Raw genomic sequence first — 15453 nt, 5'->3', positions numbered from 1 at the left:
TCAAAAATGGGTTATCATCAAATATCAGTTTTATGGCTACACAGGAAAAATAAAAATAGAAACAATGGTCTTTTAACTCAAAAAGGCTGTCTAAAATTTAAGGTTTATTGAAATAAATTGAAGTCAGCACAACATAATTCACAGATTTTGTCAACCTAGTTAAAGAGGGTTTCGGTAATGATAAAATGATGTAGGAGACTTGGTAAGAGCATATTAACCCATAGGAATGAGTAACTGTGAGAAACTGGTAAACATTTGTCACATGTGGAAAATGTTACTAGGGCTGCTGCTGACTTCACTGCTACAGATCTTTGCCCAGCAAAACTTGAAATGTGGCCAATGCTGACAGAATGTAGGGAGCATAAACAACCAGCATAAAATAAAGAACAAGGCCTAAGTGGAAGAAACAGCCACATCACCAGACCTCTGCTCAAGTTTCTTAATTATCCTCTGAATCTTGCTATCATGTTTATGGTTTACTGTGTTATATATCACAGGTTACACCACACAGTCTATTAGTGTACTTAAAAAGTAGCCTTAAATTCCAAAAAATTATTAGTGAAATTGTTGCACCTTTTTATCACTTTTTATCAACTTAACCGCTTATTAATCACCCAGGTCATTAAAAGTGCAAAGTAAAAAGTTTTTCATTTCCCCCAGCTTGTGCTGCACTTTGTGCAGAACAGCAGAAGCCCTCCACAGCCCTGCACCAATCTGCCAGCTCAGGCGAAAATAGGGCCAGAAGAGTGGGACGAGCTCTGCTATAATGAAAGACACCGTCCAGGATCCTGATGGGAAAGAAAAACACTTACGCACACTCAAACGCACGCATGTGTGTAACACTACTGCACTTAGACTGCGCAGAGGCTCTGAAAGAGCCATTTTCTCGCTCACAGGAAATTTTAATATCCGACACTTTCAAACAACTTCCTCAATGAAAGTGAAGTACTACACAAGGAAAGGGAAGCGCTAAAGTGGTATCACAACAACTACAAGCTGAATTACACCAGGTTGATAATGTGGATGTTATCTTGTAAGCATTCCTTTGGCATGGCGTATATGAGATATATTTGTCAAAGGAGTTGTTTATGTTTGAAGGGAGTTGCAGAAAACTGCACTGAACTAACAGCACTCTGATATACTGACGAAGTGTCTTTAATGATATAAACCCCATCGTTATTGTTTTTTTAAAAACAGCAACATGCTCCAAAAAAGCTGGGATGAGAGCAACAAAAAGCTGGTAAAGTTGTATAATGCTTAAAAAAAAAAAAAATCTGGTGTTTAACTGGCAACAGGTCAGTAACGTGACTGAGTATAAAAAGAGCATCCCAGAGAGGCTGAGTCTTTCAGAAGTGAAGATGAGGAGGGGTTCACTCTCCTGAGAAAGACTGCATGAGCAAATAGTGCAACAATTACAGAACAATGTTTCTCAGCATAAAATAGGAAATAATTTTTGCTTTTCATCTTCTAATCTAATAACATTAAAAGATTCAGAGAATCTGGAGAAATCTCTGTATGTAAGGGACAAGGCCAAAACCCAGTATTTGCTGGCTGTGATCTTTGGGCTCTCAGGTGGCACTGCATTAAAAACATACAAGATTCTACAGTGGAAATCACTGCATGGGCTCAGAAAAAAAACTTCTGAAAAACACTATTGATGAAAACTGTTTGGTGCTGGATCCACAAATGCTAAATAAAACTCAAATAATGCAAAGAAGAAACCAAATGTAAACAGGATCCAGGAATGCTGCCACCTTCTCTGGGCCCAAGCTCATTCAAATAGTCTGAGAACAGTGTCCTGTGATCTGACAAATCAACATTTGAAATTCTTTTTGGAAATCATGGACACTGTGTCATCTGGGCTAAAGACCACTCAGCTTGTTAACACTGCACAGTTCAAAGCCAGTATTCATGATGGTATAGGGGTGCATTAATGCGCACTGCATGGGTGATGTACACATCAATGAAGGCACCATTAATGCTGAACAATATATACATGTTTTGGCAACATATCCAGATGATGACTTTTCTTCTGAAAAAGAAGAAAGAAAGAAAGAAAGAAAGAAAGAAAGAAAGAAAGAAAGAAAGAAAGAAAGAAAGAAAGAAAGAAAGAAAGAAAGAAAGAAAGAAAGAAAGAAAGAAAGAAAGAAAGAAAGAAAGAAAGAAAGAAAGAAAGAAAGAAAGAAAGAAAGAAAGAAAGAAAGAAAGAAAGAAAGAAAGAAAGAAAGAAAGAAAGAAAGAAAGAAAGAAAGAAAGAAAGAAAGAAAGAAAGAAAGAAAGAAAGAAAGAAAGAAAGAAAGAAAGAAAGAAAGAAAGAAAGAAAGAAAGAAAGAAAGAAAGAAAGAAAGAAAGAAAGGGTAGTCCCTGACTTTTGCACAGTACTGTCCATACAGTTTTTGTGTGAAGGATATATAGGTAGAGAGGGGGAAAAAGAAACCTAAAGCACAGTCAGAAGAGTCCACTCCATTCCTCCTGTCTTCTGAGGCACTCTGTATAGCCAGCTTCAGTGTGTTCACCCAATCTTCCATCTCTGCCTCACTGTCTGCGGCCAGATAGTGACTGTAGCGCTCCTGCATCTTTAGCTCAAAGCCATTCTTCCGCATTTTAGGACACTACAAGGCAGACACACACAATTTAGTTTTACTTTAATTTAGTTAGGCTGGTTAAAAAACATTTGCAGGTTTCAAAAGATTATATCACTACATATTGTAAATGTGACATACCTTGCAATATATTAACAATGCATTAGTAAACCAATCATGTAGTACAAAGATTGGGCCTGCATTATTCCGACAAAATGTGCTATTTCTGGGACATTTGCACTTTGCATCTTGCTATGGTATCATTATTGCAAAAGCCAGTACTGCAACAATGGTTAACAAATGAAATACTGTGGTAATGGTTTCATTAAGAACTGGTTTGTCCCTAAATATCATAGATAATCTAAATTTTCTTATTACTGTAGTAGTACTGTAGTCCAGTGTTCAAATGCAACATTTAATGACTCTCTATTTATATCGGGGCAAACATTTTTCATTGTGAGTACTTAGTCATGAGTCCAAAACCTAACCACATTCCTAGTCACAGTAAACCCTTTATCTTATGAATAATCAAACAGCCTTCACCTAAGCCTTAGCCACAGCAGTATAAAACATCCGGCCAAAAAGATTTTTTTCTGGTAAACTACACTGATAGGACATACCTGAACCACATCAATACAGGAGTCCAAGTAGATGGAACCTTTGGTTTCTTTACAGTTCTTCTCATCCTTGTAGGAGTTGAGAATGTATGAACCATCAGGGAGCTGAGACAAGTAAAAATACCTCCGCTTGAACACCTAGGATTACAAAAACACGACTTAAGGAAATAAGCTTGACATTTGAATGAAGGACTCACTGAAGCACACATTATGTTTCCAGTCATAAGGTTGGAAATTAATTAGCAGACAATGAGAAAAGCTTAAGCCTTATTTGAACTTTACTAAAACAAAGTAATTCCCAAACAGATATGGGATTTTATCCAATGCATATCTGCAATTAGTGTAGTATGACAAGAGTATCAGAGTGAATTACCTTCTGAAATTGCAGCTCTGTTTGAATCATTCTATATTACTATAATAACGAACCCTGGCAATAGACACTGGTGTGCATCGTGTTGTTACTGAGTCTGGCTCCTGTTACGTAACACTACATTCTACTAGAGTAGAACTTGGCAATGACATTTCAATCCAGACAGTCTCTGGAAACTGGGGGAAATTACACACAGGCTTTATCCCACTGCAAAACTAAATCAACTCAAATAGCTTTATAGAAAAAGGTATTGTAGAGGCCTTAAAACATCAGTGTTCTGAGTAACTCTATCAGATGTAATGTCTCACTGTCCAAAGACTCTGACTCGATCTTTACAACTCGAGTTAAAATTGTGTTATCGTGTTCTTTCACTACATAAAAGAAGCATCATTTTGCCTTTTATTGTAGGATTACAAATGGTGCTGATATGTAAAAGATTCAGATACCTTCATTGACACAGAAAGGCTGCTGTTAATATTGGCTTTCTGGAGCCAGCCCTGTTTCGTCACACCTCCTTTCTGAGAGCAGAGCGATGAAGAGTCCTAATTTATACATACACACAGACACATACAAATACACACACATACACACAGTTATTAAATTTTCACATTGTCTGTTTTCATGCTGTTACCCAGATATGCTCTTCAGCACCAGTGTGGTCTTCTCTGCCACACTAAGAATGTATATGTACTTCCTGCTCATACTCAATGCAAACAGTAAATGCTGACTCAAGAAAGCTGTCACTCATTGACACCCTACCTACAGGCACTCATGATCTAAATACTGTCACTCGCTTTTCTCTCTTAATCCATCACACACACACACATCTACACAAGAACACACACAAAAACACTCATTCACAGACCCACAAAAACATGAGCACTCAGGACAAGTAGACTGAATGAAGAGCAAGGTTAGAACAGATCATTACCATTCAGTGCATTTCAAGAGGGCAGTAAAAAGACTCTAAAACATTTGTGTTCTGCATTTTATTGAGCATGCAATTATTAAATGTAACGTATTAGGTCAGATTATGCATTATGTATTAGCATGGGGTGGGCAGAGGTATGGGGGCTACTCTGCTAAAATCTGAGTTGACTGATAAATCTGTGTGATTATCAGTTATTAATCTCAGTGTTACTGAGCTCTGCTAAAGCCTGAGTAGACTGATAAATCAATGTGATGATCAGTTATTAATCTCAGTGTTACTGAGCTCTGCTAAAGCCTGAGTAGACTGATAAATCAATGTGATTAATCAGTTATTAAATTACATTTAAAACCATATACTTACATTAACAGATGCACTGATGTGTTTCTATGAGTGATGAGATATTAATAAACTTTGGATGATTATTTTTGTTACTAAGGATATACAACCCTTAGCGGTGAGATTGTGCTGTTTGTGTCTTTCTCAGTGTGTGTGTGTGTGTGTGTGTGTGTGTGTGTGTGTGTGCGCATGTGAGTGTACATTCCCTCTAATTTAATTGAAGTGGTCTGGTGTCCTTTATGAATGTGCCTTTCTGTAGCTCTCTGCTGTAATATAATTGTCCAAAAGCACTCCCTCCCCTTTCCTCCATGAATGTCCACCCCCCGCCCCTCTCTCTCTCTCTCTCTCTCTCTCGCTCTCTCTCTGCTCCTCAGAGACTAAGGGATCAATCACCTTCCCTCTTTCCCTTTTCCATTACGCACTCTATGGATTAAATGCCTTTATTTACCATCTGATTAATAGGCATAAATGGGGTTACACTAATGTCCTTGAACTGTGTCATATCAGGGCAAAAGAGAACAGTGTTGGAAACTTGGGACAGAGTCATTAGACACACACTATACACAGATCACAGCAGTGAACAGCACTGATGGCCAGTGCATTCTCAGAACACACAACACGGAGAAAAGCATTTTCCTCTCTAATCGCCACTCGCGCTTTCCGTCTAAGTTTGTCCAGACTGCCGGGACATCTCATTTTGGGCTATTTTTGGCTCCAGAGGCTCAGGTTTCAATTGATGGGCCTCTGTGCTGACTCCTCAGCCTCTCATACACATGTGACTTGTAGCAAAGCCCAGCCTCACAATTCATATAACTAGTCAGCAAGGAACTGAGTGAATAAATTAACTGAGTCACCAAAATCACTTCCTGTATTAAGACAGGAAGACTAGAGCCAATACATCATGACCACACACACAAAAAATGTTTTAACTATATAAAGCTACCAACCAAGCCCAGACTGGCAGAATTTTAGTCCACTGTTCAGGAATGTCATCTTACCTCCTCTCCCTCGTCAACTTCAAACATGTGGGACGGTAGTTTCTCAGTCTTAGACCCTTTGCTGAAACAGAAAAGAAAGCAGTCAATCTTACTAGTGAAGGCTGGTGAGACTAGAGTTTGACAAGGACAACTAGATGCACTGTAAACCATGTAAATTTGTCATCAGTTCATCACATCAAATTATTTTTTAATTAGCTATTTTTTAATAACCCTGTCATATTTAATGTTTGCTGATGGTACATAAAGAGAGACTTTGGCTTTGTCCCTTTTAACTCATTAAAATCTCTTCCCAGAGTAGTTGGGCCACTGCATGTTCCCCTTGGTCATAAACAAGAACCATTCTGCTTTTAATGTTGGATACAGTTTTTGATCAAGCATGCACACGCATTCAGAACAGAATTCAGATCCCCTAGGAACTATTTCTGATTTGCTTCATCAGAATAACAATAAAAGGAACATAAAGTGTAAAGTATACTCCTTCACATGGTTTCTTGTTCAAAATGATAGTTTGTGATGCAAGTAAAACAAAAATCTATGCATGTTTTACTGATCAAGACACTGAGAAATGTAAATAAAAGTAGTAGTTTATTAACTGAAAAGAAAAGTTTTAGATTCACAGATTTTTAGATTCCAATCATATAAAGCAGGGCAAGTCTGAGTTCATAGCTGGGTCAATTTTAGAATGTTCAAGTTTAAGTATTTTAAATTACTGTAAAAACTATTTGCTAAGCAAAAGCAACTATTTCCTTTCACAAGAAAAATACTAAGAAAAAATCCTACCAGGGCAGCATGCGGAAGCATCCTGAGTAGGCCTCGTAATTGTAGTTGACCACATGCCAGTCTGTGTTGTACATCTTGATGCACTAACAAACAGAAAACATTGGCCAGTTATGACATCACAGCAACAGATACAGGTTATAAATAATCACAAGCAAGTGTCCTACCTCCTTGGCAAACAGACTCTTAGCTTCCTTCTCAGCATTCTGAGGAACTGATGAGACGGTCGTTCTTCTCTGACGATTAATCTGAGACACCTGTTCATAAGGAGGAAAATTAATTTATATGTTATTTATCATATGATACTATGATGCGACTATAATACAGTCGCATGCAAAAGTTTGAATACTCCTAGAATCACATTTATTTGTAAGTGTAAATAAGTTTACTCATCCTCTACATGGAAAATGTATGCACATTTTAGAGCACAATTTCTAATTAATTTCTGAGTTTAACATACTGGAAAGAAAAAAAATCATTAAATGTGCTATAACTTCTGCAGAGGTCACATTTTATGCTGAATGTAATATGTTGAATTTGGTGAATAAATAGTATTTGTGCGTTATAAATGTGTGTGTTCTGTAGAGGAAGTGTACATATACACTTTATATATATACATTTTTACTTAGAATATCAACAAACCGTAATTTGACCAGGGGGCACCAAAACATCTGCATATAACTTTGCAATGTAAATTATATATAATGTAGTATTATATTTAATTATATAATTTCCCTCGTGAACATAACTGTGTTAATATAACACTAAGTACTTTTACTATTGCCTTTTGGTTGAATCATTGTCCTAGTCCAAATCCATAGAACATTTCAGAAATTACAGCAAAAGTGTTTTCCATCCTAATCAATGGAGTTAAGAATGCTGTAAAGGAGAAAAGGCTGATTAGTACTTTTATTTTAAAGCTTGAGCCTATTTCTTTCCCAAAAGACATGGATTAGTGACGAAGCTGTTGATAGTATTTGACCTTTTAATGAACTGTTTTAATTGAGCTTCCTCTGAAATTGAGATTTACCTTGAGTTACTCTTTTACTTACTTAAGCATGTTATAATAAAATTTTGGGTTATCAATTTTTTTAACAATGCCTGCAGTGGGCTATATTGTATCATAAATAAAACTATTTTGCATGGACTCACAGAGATGTCATCAGCAGGCCACAGCAGTAGGTCTCTCTGAGGATCACTGTGGATCTGGGCTTTCCTTTGGAATACGACATTCTCGTAGTCCAGTGGCTCAATAATCTTGGTTTGTTCCTTCAAACACAAAAATGGATATGAGAACACGAAACATGAATGAGAATTAATCAAACCGTGATGTATCTTACCATTGGTCTGATCTACTGATGCCTTCAAGTTGTCTGTAGCTTAAAACATGTCCAACAACATGTTTATATATTGGTTCCTTTTTTTCTATTTGACAGTAACATCGTGATATAAATGTGACCCTTGTTGAAAGAGGAAATTTAAACAAGAACAAAAATCACCCACAGCTCAGTTGTTTTTATATGTTGAAATCTGTGCAGTTTTCAAACTAGTGGTGCAGGATTTTTCAGAAATTAGTTTAGCTCTAGTTTAACCCATTAACTTCAATGTGCTTGAAGACCACTCTGAGTTATTTTTAATAGGCTTGGCCTTGTGCAATGGCGCTTGCACAAAATCTAAAGGTTTAGCTCCACAGATGCTGTTCAGTGTACTGCTTCCAGCAAAGAAGGCACGATGTGACTTGTTCTTTTCTGATATTGATACTTATATTGAACCCTTGATGGCCTACTGATAATGATTTACTAATTCTTCTTTACAAAAAAAAATTAAAAATTAATTTTAAATGGTAAATTCTCATGCTTATTCCTTCTAAACTTCAATCAAACAACTTAAGATGAGTTTTTAATTTATTTCTAATGTCAATTCACATTTTCAATTTATTTGTTGATTTCAATCCACCTGTCACTGGTAGTGAGTCAAGTTATCTGTTTTCCATATTTCATTTTTTTTATTATTTTACCATGGCTATCAGGTATGGACTTGAGCCTACTGCTGCCCAATTCAGTATATATTAATCACAGCTGTGGCCTGCATAATTAGGTAGCTGGGTCATGTAAAGATGCAAGTGATGGATGCTATCCAGCAAAACCATCAGCTACAGAATTTCCAGCTACTCCTCATCAAATGAGCCATTCAGCAATTTCTATTAAGTGCTTTAAGAGCCCTGACCATTGCCTCTAGCAAATCACTGTGTGATCACTATGAAACACAGTTCATGTATTAAACTTTATTAATCATATCCCATTACATTTAATATTTTCAATAGCTATTATTTGTTATTATCTCGCTGTTTTTCATGCTTTTTTATTTGATATTGTCTGCTTTCTAATGTGTAAAACTTCATTAAAACAAAACAAAGGGAGACATTTCTTCAATTCCAAGAATTCAATTTATCTGTCATTTTTTAAAAGTCCTCTTTAAGACACAACCAATTTAAATATTTTCCATGTATTCCATTTTATTTGCAAACATTGTGTATCCAACATCTGCATATCCTCTTAACTAGCCATCTCAACAATGGAGACTTGTTACAGGCCGGGAAATATATTGAATATACATATATTCTTGGGAAGTTCCATGCAAATCATTGAAAACCTGACAAACATCAACACAGACAGCATTTTGCAATGGTAAAATGTAACTATGCTTGCTGCCCTTAGCAAAAAATTGCGAAAGATGTCAGGTTTAAGGACATGCCAATATGTGAATTGTGAGCTGATACCAATATCTAATATATTTATACTGACAAATGTTTTGTGTCAAAAAGTCGTTAAAGCAGCACAAGCACGCCTGTTTGATGAAACTGACTGCAGCAAGTGACCCTGTAAACCCTATAAAAAAGAAGTGTTTGGGAATTTTTTGAACCATACCATCTATCTTTACATATTAACATCTCTTGCACAGGCTCAAAAGGATTGTCCAGCCTGATGATTAGGTCTCAAACGCAAAATCAACATTACACTGATGAAGATTTGATGACAATAGTAGGTAATTCAATTATGTGCTTGGAAGACAAACCTTCACCAAGTCTTGACAGAGTTCTCTTTCAACACGCTTGCAGTCGTCAGACTCACCCCCTTGCGGGGATCTGCAGCACAACACATGACAAAACGCTTTCTCGCATGTTATGTGTATTTATACATTTCTCAGAGAAGTCTGTAAGTCCCCCAAACTTACATAATGCAGCTTTAAATCTAAGGCATTACAGTCGTGTCCTCCTAACATAAGGTTCAAAAAGGTGTTACGACATTCCCAAAGGTGTTACTTACCCTTCAAAGAGACACCACCACTCATATAAGCAACTACCCAAACCCACCTAAGCTGCCTTGTAAATTTTCTTTTTTTTGTTCAGCACTTGGTGGCCCTGTCTGTGAGAGATCTGCTGCTTCGTGACTCAGCTGTTGTTGCTCCTAGATGCTTCCATTTTATAATAATAGCCCTACAGAGATTGCATGGCTAAGTGCTAGGTTTTATACATCTGTTAACAATGGGACTGGCTGAAATACTTGAACTAAGGAGGGGGGTTCACATACTTTTGGCTATATGTTTTTTTTTCTAAATGCTGAAAAAGAAATAACTTGTACTTAATGGCCTTTTTGACTGGGAATTAAATAAATAATGGGATGGCTGTCGCACAATATTGTATCTGCTGACAATAACAGATTAGGATCTGTTATTAGGATCTGTTACTGATGTCAGCATTATAGAAAAATATAACATTTACTTTTGTAGGGTTACAAATGCATTAACATTGACAAAATGCAAATATTTTAACACAGCAGCCCAACATCAACTGAATATTATGGTCTTCCAGAGTACAGTAAATACTTTATTAAATATTGGTTGGAAGTCAATTGGCCAGTCAAATCTAAGCATCAATGTGCTACACATCACTGAAGCATATCATTCGGATCTTTATCCATCCCTAGTCATGTTTTACTTATTTAACCACCACAGGTGACAAACTTGTTTGCAAGCTGAGCATAAAGAAAAAGTGGGGCTTGAAAAGATCATGATATCTAAAGATCAGAGCAGCTTACAGGCTTCTTGTTGTTTACAGCTGCTGAGGTTAAACAGGACCAGTGGAACCTGATGCTACTATCAGACGAGTCTGAGGGTGTTATAAATCCCTGTAATAAATCCCTTGAACTAGCCATCCAGCCACAGCCATTTTGCAGCATACTCCTACACTCAAGGTGTAGTCTTGTCTAGTCTACACGTGTCCCAAAGGCAAATACATACCCAGTACCTATATACACCCACATCAATACCCTTTTATACCTCTCTTTCTCACACACATAAATACACTCACAAGAGCTAAACAGCTTCCTGTCATGTGTCACAAGCATGTGCAACACGGAGCCTAAAAACCACAGCCGGGCAGGGCAGCACTGGTCGAATTACAGAATCTTCCTGTCTTCTGCCTCACTTTCTAACTGCCTCAGCTAAAGTCTATGCAAAGTTGGCCTTCTGACTCTGATCCAAGACCAGCTTCCCCATTCAAATCTTACACTTTTCCACTGTAATAGAAACCACCACACTGGCCTGATGTTACCACAACTGGAAACTCCTTTCCATCCCTCTCTGCTATGAAAGAGAGCAAAAAATCTAGCAGTAGAATCACAGACCGTCAAACCACAAACTAAGCGAAAAGGAAGTGCTAACTAGCAAGCAAGAGCCCTCTCAGAGTTCGCAGGGCGTTGGCACTGAGTTAGCTACGGTGGACTTCTTTAACTTCCGCATCCGCCGAGAAGATGAACTGAAATGTGCTAAGCACCTTCATGACAAGTTCCTAAATCCCAACTGCAGAAAAGTAGACAGCTTGGACAGCAGGGGTGACATAATGCAAATTGAAGTGTGTCTCAAGTCTCAAGAGTGACAAAGGCCAACTGATTCTCCAGATGTTGATTTTCCCTCTGCTTCAACACAAACAGAAGAGACTCAGAGCTACAGTTGATGTGGATTGGACCACTGTGTATAAACACCCTCAGCAGCAGCTACGCTGAACCTCTGTGGCCTTTATCTGAACCCGAGGTCCGTGTGTGAGGGTGAACATCAGCTTTCTCTCACTCTGACATCACATTTTGTAGGCCTAAAAAGGGTCTTCTGTTCTTCTCAGTCCCAGGAAACACCACAAGACTGAAAGCATGCACCCACAGTTGGTCGTTTAATAGAATTTGTGATCTTGTGAATCTTAAAGTGAAGAAGCTCCACTTGCCCTACAAAATGAACATTGTTACACTGTCAGAACAGAGACAGAACATCTGTAATATGTCCAACATATCACTTTTGCACATGTATGTCCCGCTGCAAAGCTAGGGTTTTGACTGAAGGCACTCAAACCCTGAAGAGCAGCCCAATAATTCTGTGTTTTACTTTGAAAAGTAAGTATAGTTCATTAGTGTTAGAGGTACAGTTAACTGTTAAGGCAGCCAGGTTGCTTTCTGCTCAGTGTGGCACCTCTAAACCTCACTTTAGAGAAAGATAAACGTGAAAAGTTGCAAACAAAGACACAAGCAAAGCACAAAGCACGGCTGAAGAGGAGCGCAGAGAATAAATGGCGTATTGAAGAAAAGCAGAAGGCACAGGAAGTAGACAGAACAGCCCGAGGGAACCGCTTCGCCCTGACTACTGTTCCCAGCTGCCTGGCAAACACAGAACATAAATTCAGAACTTTAACTCCTCCTGCAGAGAACACAGCCATTCCCCCCTCTGTGTCCTTTCTTTCAGCGCCGTTAGCTGACATGCTGAGCAGTAAAAGCACTGAGGGTGACCTGCACCTCCCTGCTTTCCCAGCTCATTCATCATGTATGAATAAGGACACATCCTCCAATCCACTATGCCAGCAAAACGCCTTGCCGTGACTCAGAGCAGAGCAGACCGAACCAACTGGACTCGGTACGCTTTAATATAGAGAAGAGGAAGAAACCAGAGAGGTTTTTTTTAGAGAGAAGCACACAAGCCCGCACTCTGCACACAAAGGAGGCACTGCAACATGGTCCATGTGGTCTTCCTCTCTAGTCAGGCTCGTCTGGTCTAAGCCTTGGAGAAGGATTAGGAGCCCTAATACCACATTCATTAAATCTTCGTGGCGCAGTAACACCGTTACACACACAAGGCGGACGCGGTGAAATTAAAGAAAGCGTAGCGAGCTGCTGTTTCTACCCGCAGCATCACTTCACTACCCGGGCTGTTAGCTGACTGCCCGGCGGCTCGACAACAGAACCGGACAAAGATTCATGGCTGGACACCCTCTGTGAGTGTGGCTCAGATGGAGGAAACACGGCATACACGCGTGTACGATGCATGCAGGACGCAGGGATAGCTAACGGCAGGACCCCGCTGTAGTTTCCAGAGAGCTGTGGAGGGGGAGCGTTACTCACCACAGCCACAGAGGAGCGCACCGCCTCCGACACACTCTGCCTCAACTCCGCCGCCGTCCCGGGCTTACTCAGCCTCTTAGTGAATTTCCGCACCTCCGACATGGTCTTGTTCCCTTTCTTGTCCTTCACACGGCAGAAAACTCCGTCATTTTGAAAGTAAAATGTGAAAAAGACATGCCGCCGAAGTCCAGGTGCGAGTCTGACAGATGTGGCGACTCGCTCACTCAGCGGTCTCTCAGACACAGACCTCCTCGCGCTCCACCTCTCAAACGAGGTTGCCAGATAGAGGCATAAAGCGTCCCACATAAAGGCATGAAGCGTCATAAGTAAATAATGCGTGAAATTGAAATTATGTTCATAGACATACACACATTTATATAATATTAATGAATGTAAACAGTATAATTAACATTAATTCAATATATAGGGCATGTGAAGGGCGTGTATATATATATATATATATATATATATATATATATATATATATATATATATATATATATATATATATAAAATGTACATTTAGGCCTAGCACATATAAAGACAGTCAAAAAAAAAAAAGAATCAGCAGTATAATTATAATATATATAATATAATCCAATATAATAAAAATGTGGCTTTTTTAGATTTCCCAGCAGTAGTGCTTAATTGCCAAACTGAACATGTCATCCCATTATTTATACACTGAGAGAGAGAGAGAGAGACAGTGAAGGAGAGAGCATTGTCTGAAAGCCTAACAAAAAATAAGTAGCTAGTAATTTAATGTCTGTCATGTTGTTTGTTTGAACACTGCCAAATTTCAGAAGCAAAAAAGCAAAAATTTTATTTTGGACTGTTTCTATCTGTTTATGTATCATGAAATATTCACAAAATGTAAAGGACTGCTGCTGTTTACTAATAATGTAGTAGGTTACATTATTGTAACCTGTAATAGGTTTGGGGTTGGACAACCTTGACTTGCAGGCCACAATTTGGACAGTCTTGCTCTATACAGATACTTTACATGGATCACAACAGTCCACAGGTCTTATTTGTGCAACTGAGCCTGTTCTGTTCCTGCTGTGATTTTAAAATATCAGATGTTTCTTGCATCACACATGAAATGAAAAAAGTCCCATTTAGCCATTATATATTATTACTTCAACTGCTATTTGCTGAAATGTATGTACTGTGCGGTGTAAGTGTCCTTGGAATGAAATTTGAGCTTGCCTTTTTTATTTCGTGGTCTTGAAGTGACATCTTCTGTTCTTATTTGGTAGTGCACAGCAGACCCTGAAGACTGAAGGACCTCTTCATAGGTTTTAAAGCGGAAATTAAAACAGGAACAGGCACAATCCCTCAAGGACAACAGTAGCATTATTCATAATATCTGAACTCTAACTTTGTATACACAGACATAACATGGGGGCAGACATGGGCTGGAGGTTACTGAACCAGCCTCGTGACCGGAAGGTCGCCGGTTCGATTCCCAGAGCCGACAGCACGTGACTGAGGTGTCCTTGAGCAAGACACCTAACCCCCAACTGCTCCCCGGGTGCTGCGGATTAGGCTGCCCGGGCAAGTGTGCTCACTGCCCCCTAGTGTGTGTGTGCTCACTAGAGTGTATGTGGTGTTTCACTTCATGGATGGGTTAAATGCGGAGGTGAAATTTCCCCATTGTGGGACTAATAAGGGTCTCTTAATCTAATCTAATTTAGTAACAGATATATGATAGATTAACTATGGTAAATAATTTAGTGCTTATGACATGTTTCTCAAATGTAACAAACAACTTCCAAACAAAAAAAAAAAATCACATATAGAGTCAAAAATACTGAATGTTATAATTATGTAATAATATAATTCATATAATATATGTAATATAATTACTTTAGTTTTTTTTTTCATATCTTTTCCAGCAATGCTTAATTGCTAAAATGGACAAGCCACAATCCTTTATTTTCAGACAGGCCTCATGGCATTGGTGTTTTATGAGGGACTTTCTCACCCAAAGTGGGATTCTGAATGGAATATATAACCAACCAGGAACCAGGGGTCATGATGTCTATAAAGCGAATATAGTTATTTTGTTTGCTATCCAAAATGATCATTGAACGTTCATTCTTGGGTTTTATATGTAATGATGAGAGTAAAATAGTGGAATTTGAAAAAAAATAATTTTGGGCTCTAATTTGCTTTACAATGCATTCTCTTTTGCCTTTACTGGGAACACTCAGGCCTACTCATTCATGTGATTATCTAATCAGCCAATCATATGGCAGCAATGCAGTGCATGAAATCATACATTTATAAACTCAAAACATCTGATTTTGACCATGGCATGATTGTTGGTGCCAAATGGGCTGGTTAGGGTTGTTTTCTCAGAGAATTGTCATGAAATACGGTCTAAAGTTTATAGTATT

General features: G+C 38.4%; 1 protein-coding gene across 3 annotated transcripts in view; it reads right to left on the bottom strand.

Moving 5' to 3' along the window:
• dock11 (dedicator of cytokinesis 11) overlaps positions 1-13297 on the bottom strand; it is an 87290-nt gene extending 73993 nt beyond the window's left edge. For all 3 annotated transcript variants that reach the window (XM_037547248.1, XM_017718836.2, XM_017718837.2), the window contains exons 1-8: positions 13052-13297; positions 7764-7880; positions 6779-6868; positions 6615-6697; positions 5835-5895; positions 4016-4111; positions 3203-3337; positions 2438-2612 (exon numbers count right to left, since the gene is read on the bottom strand). In XM_037547248.1, coding sequence (XP_037403145.1) covers positions 2438-2612; positions 3203-3337; positions 4016-4111; positions 5835-5895; positions 6615-6697; positions 6779-6868; positions 7764-7880; positions 13052-13153 — 859 coding nt within the window. In that variant the 5' untranslated portion in view covers positions 13154-13297. The remainder of the gene's footprint in view (positions 1-2437; positions 2613-3202; positions 3338-4015; positions 4112-5834; positions 5896-6614; positions 6698-6778; positions 6869-7763; positions 7881-13051) is intronic.
• Positions 13298-15453: the final 2156 nt, after the last annotated feature.

The sequence above is a fragment of the Pygocentrus nattereri genome, chromosome 2 (assembly GCF_015220715.1).
Source record: "Pygocentrus nattereri isolate fPygNat1 chromosome 2, fPygNat1.pri, whole genome shotgun sequence".
Lineage (NCBI taxonomy): Eukaryota > Metazoa > Chordata > Actinopteri > Characiformes > Serrasalmidae > Pygocentrus > Pygocentrus nattereri.
Note: the sequence above shows the minus strand (reverse complement) of the source record. Positions and strands in the feature narration are given on the sequence as shown.